This window comes from Vigna unguiculata, chromosome 9, assembly GCF_004118075.2.
Source record: "Vigna unguiculata cultivar IT97K-499-35 chromosome 9, ASM411807v1, whole genome shotgun sequence".
Lineage (NCBI taxonomy): Eukaryota > Viridiplantae > Streptophyta > Magnoliopsida > Fabales > Fabaceae > Vigna > Vigna unguiculata.
In genome coordinates, this window is record NC_040287.1 from 4,104,486 (window position 1) to 4,109,669 (window position 5,184).

At 32.2% G+C, this 5,184-nt stretch overlaps 1 protein-coding gene across 1 annotated transcript; it reads right to left on the reverse strand.

Moving 5' to 3' along the window:
- Positions 1-2,064: 2,064 nt before the first annotated feature.
- LOC114164449 lies at positions 2,065-2,776 on the reverse strand. Its single transcript, XM_028049125.1, has 2 exons — positions 2,593-2,776; positions 2,065-2,467 (listed from the first exon to the last, which is right to left on the reverse strand). Exons 1-2 carry the CDS (start codon positions 2,687-2,689, stop codon positions 2,343-2,345), a joined length of 222 nt encoding a protein of 73 aa, XP_027904926.1. The 5' UTR covers positions 2,690-2,776; the 3' UTR covers positions 2,065-2,342.
- Positions 2,777-5,184: the final 2,408 nt, after the last annotated feature.

A 5,184-nucleotide genomic window follows, 5' to 3' on the forward strand; every position in this document is an offset into this window, starting at 1 on the left:
AAGATGAACAAAAATATGAATGAGGTACTCGTGGTTAGGAATACTTATGCTCGAGAGGGAGTGTACCACAGTGGAAGAGACTCACTTAGGGAGAGATGATTGAGAATCCAAGAATCTAAATCTCACATTTGGATACAAATGAGAAAATCCAACAACATATAAGGTAGAAGACCTATAAACCCATTGTCTTAAGGTTTTTAGTTAGATGTGGTGTCAATCTCTTATGTGGGTTGGACTTAAGTCTAGTTGGTGTTGTGCCTTCCAATGAATTCTCCTTTCAAAAGATCCATCAGTGGTATCAGAGTGAAGTTCTAATCAACAGAGGAAGAGGAATAATTTGGCATGCCGACCAAAATCAACATTATGTGTTGTGCTTTAGAGAGAGAGAGAGAGAGGTTAGTCTTGATGATTCTTTTTACACAATGACTTCGTTGTTGCATGTGTGGTTGGGTCTGGCTTGATCGAGATGGTGTTAGTGATGGATTTCCATTAAGGATTGATGAGTTGTTGACAACGAATATGATGTACAAGATAGTGAAGGTTGATGACGGGAAAAAAATACCATGGTCAATGAGTCTATGCATATCATTAGTGACAAAAGCGGTTCAAACATATCTTTTGGTATCATGTCATATATTTGTTTTAGAACAAGTAACACTTTTGATGAAGGGAGGATAGATTAATTCTTTAATGTGTTCATTAAAGTTCCACCTCAAATAATATGAAAAAAAGAACTATTATAAAAATGAAGATGGTTGATTTCAAAGTAATAACCATACTTCAATAAATCTTTTGACATAAGAGAGACTTGAGTTTGTTTGTTATCGGAGATTTTGTTTGCAATTTTGTCTAATAAAATTGTCCAATAAAATTGTACCTAACATTTCTTAATTTCTTAATTATGAATTGTTGATTTTTCTTATTTTTTTTGTCTAGTATGCAATTTAAATTTTTAATGAATTTTTAGAAATTATATATATATATATATATATATATATATATATATATATATATATATATATATATATATATATATATATACACACGCGCATCGATCCACTTAATAATCAAGTCTTTAAAATTAACAAATCTAATTTTCTACAAATCTTTTCCATACTCAACTCACCTCAGAATATTTTCTACAAATCTTATTTGCTATAGACATTTAAAAACCTTGAAAAGAAAAATATTGAAATATCATTTGTGGAATTCACTTTTATATATATATATATATATATATATATATATATATATAGCTCTCTCTGCGCGTTCTCTTATACTCTTTTCATTTTCTGAATCCAAATTTGTAACAAAATACTTTAGTGAATTTTTATTTACATATAATATAATATAATAGCACTATAATATTGTTATAATTATCTTAAAAGCATCACACTTAAAAAGCAAATTAACTATAAAGACAAAATACAAAAAACATTATTAATTTCTTTGATAATTTCAAAATTAAAACATCTCAATTATATAAGGATTAAAATATTATTTAAATATTTAAAGATGTTGTATTGATCGTTTTAAACATAGACTTAAAAGTATTGATACATATACTCCCATTTCATTAGAAACCACTAAAGACATGGTATGCGAAGAAGTTAAAATTAATTAACTTCTTTATAGGTTGAAATTGTAATTTAGTTGATGGAAGTACCTTTTATATTTCTAACAACATATAAATTTTTTTATATAAAAGGTCGAAAGTTAAAAAGCTTTGTGGGACAATGGCTCCTTTTACTTTGAAGGCTCGCCAATGGTCTTATTGTTTAATAAAACTATTTTATCTTCTTAAAAACAAATTATACATAATCGATCTATCTCTATCAGTAAAATTGATCTAAACATTTCTAAAATATCCAAATACCCCTTTTCTATCAATTTTTTTCCCTTCAACCCTGCCTGGTAGGTGTACTATGTTTCTCACCAAAACATTCTGCAGTATTTCTAAATGTTGAATTTTAGCATGAAGTTTTAAAAGGAAAAACAATTTTTTTTTCTTCTGATAACACCATGATGAAAATCAGCAGCATCTTGAAGGGTGAAAAAACAGAGGAGAAAAACAGAGAATAGATTAAAAAAAAATGTACATTTGATAAAAAATAAAAATAAAATCTCTCCATGATTTGCTCTAACGAATCATGTGGATTCCCTGTTAATGATAATAAGTCCTTGACTTGCAAGAATCACAAAGTGAAATCGGCACCATGAAGAAGGGGCACTGATCCAAACCTATGAAACACCTACACATATATCATCACTCTTTACATTCACACATCATCATCATCATCCATCAAAACAAGCCGTGACTCAGAAAAACCTTCAAGAGGGTGTCACGATGAAGTTATATTGCAGGCCGAAGATTTTGACTTGTCAAGAATTGACCACATAACTTGAACATCTTCATACCCACATGCCATCACCTCACCATGGAGATCCATAATCCGGTTCTCTTGCTCTGCACAATCACACAAAAACAACATAAATCATTTATTTAAAGATAACCAAACACTGATGTTCTGTTCTGTGAAAATGTTCTGTGAAAATGTTGTGTGAAAAACAGAGGAAGACTGAGAAAGAAACCTGTTTGAGACTTCTTAGGGTCTCTGGGGGGTTGCTGGTTGAAGAAAGTGCAAGCTTTTTTGAAAGGGGTGGCAATGGTTTTCTTCCATGAGGCCATTGTTGTTGTTGTTGATATGCAAGTGGAACTATTGGGTTGGTGTAAGGTGTTGGGATTATATATATATATATATATATATATAGTGGTGTGAATGTGGAAGAATATTATAGAATAAGAAATTGTGAGAGGCAGAGAAAGAGAAAGAGAAAGAGAAAGAAAGAGAGAGAGAGAGAAGCACGATCCGTGAGATGAGGGTATAGATGGAAGGAAAATCACTCTTTTTATTCAATTCTCTTATCTCATCAAACAAAAAGGTCGCCGACTGTAACCAAGCACATGCTGCACGCTTCCTCACGCACCTTACTTACACGTGAATTCTTTTTTCCACTCCATTCTATTATTTCTTTTTTCGTTTTTTTTTTTCCATATCTAAGCTACACAATTTTTGTACATGGCTTAATAATTTGAATAAATGATTCCTTTTAGCTTGTAAACGAGGAATTATTCACTGAATTAATCATGGAAGATATTGATTTAATATATGAATATGTTTAAGGTACAGAGAGAGTTATTAACTATCTCAAACACTCAACTTGTCTATTTTCTTCTCGTAATAGTTTTTATCGTTCGTTCTTCTCGCTTTTTCTTCCGTTAATTCTTCTTTTTTCCTTTTTCATTTGGTTGTCTAGACGATCGGATACTTGTCTATAAGGTTTGGATACTTAAGTCAGTTCAAGTCTGTTTGTGTAAGTACAATTAATGCTGTAATAAATACGAAGTAAAAGTCTCTACCAAGTTACCTTGGACTCCTATTTATAGTTTTTGACATCGACCTGTGATTACGGTTTTCTTAATCATGACCCAATTGCTTTTTAAACTTGATTACTGATTTGTGTTACTTTAATTTACTTTTAATTTACTGATTTGGTTTTGGTGCAGCTGCCCGACCGGAGGGTCGTGCGTTTTGTCGGAGGCCCCCGTAATTATGTTAGGACGACAAAATTCCACTAGAATCAACAGCGGTGGCTGTTCGGTTCGCGAGCTCCCTTAAATCACTCTGGAGAAATTGTCACATCAACAATCCAAGGGATCGTCTGCCTGTAGGCAGACGGCCTTCGGCCGCTTATCCTTGGGCCACCTGACCGATTGTCTGGCTAGGGATGTCGATACGCCATACGGTACAGAATATATAAAAATGATCATTTTTAATTATTAATTTTTTATGTTTAAAAGATAAATTCATGGTACTATATTTTAACATTTAAAGATTAATTATATAGAATGATTTTTTTAATATTTAAAGATGAAATTTTCTACATTTGGGGAAAAAAAGTCATTCGTACCAAAATTCTCTTTGTGTATTTGACATAACACAAAACGTATTTGAGATAATTTGAAATCATTGATTAAGCAATCTAATGTTGATAGATTCACATGCTTAATGGTGGATTGTATTATTATTAAAAAGAAAAGAGGAGAGACAAATGCTAATCTTTCTATGCCATATGGAAGGGAGGTCCTGGATTTTCGTGGAAGGTCCCTCATTACCTTTTCGCAACATATTTTTTGTTTCCCTACTTTCTCTTTGGAAATAAGTCATACACATTGGGTGCACAATTTCATGTTCACTTGCCCCTTTTAGACCTTCCAACCTCCTTGCTTCACACCACCCATGATATGTTTATATATAGTTGTTTGTTTCCCTGGAATGAGTAAAAAAGTTTACATAGGATAAAATAAGAGATAATATATGTTGAAAATCTAAGTGTGAGTCTAAGACCCATAAACTCATCGTCTTAAGGTTTTGGAAGGTTTTGGGTTAAGAGTGATGTCAATCCCTTATGTGAATTGAGCTCATACTCATTAGTGTTAAATCTCTCCGATAATTTTCTCTCGAAAGACCTAATAGTAAGTACCATATAAGGATCAAGACCCATAATATCTCATGAGTTTGATTTTCTGAAAAAATAAAATGAGTTTGATTCTCCTAAAGGCAGAGTGGAAATGTTCTATTTCCCTTCTAATATATATAACCCTCGAACAAAATTATAAGAAGTAGATAAGAAAAAGATGTTTTAGGGTTGGGTGGTGTTTCGTGGTTGTTTTATGACCTTGGGGTGAACAATAATGATAAGGTGATTCTTTGAAGGGAAGAACCCTAATGGTGATATGAAAAGTTTGAGCCATTTGTAATGAAACAAGTTAGTGATTGGATTTAGTTCCCCATTTCATGGCATGTGATGGCCACATGCTATAGTGGGGAATGGGAACATGGAAGACTGAACTTAGGGCATCCAAAACAAAAACCAACCCTTGTGTTGTGGGGGTCTCTAATAATAACTAAGACCTTCGTTTTCAAACCCATCTTTCTAGTACCCCAACTTTGACGTAAAAGTATGCCCATATTTTAACTTTGGAATTGAATGGTCTACGTATAGATATATTCACATACGAATAGAATAATCAAAATAATATTATGGGTTGACATGACATTCACTTACATTTTAAGGGACCATTCATGCTTTTAAATGTCATTAGAAAACAACATTATCATT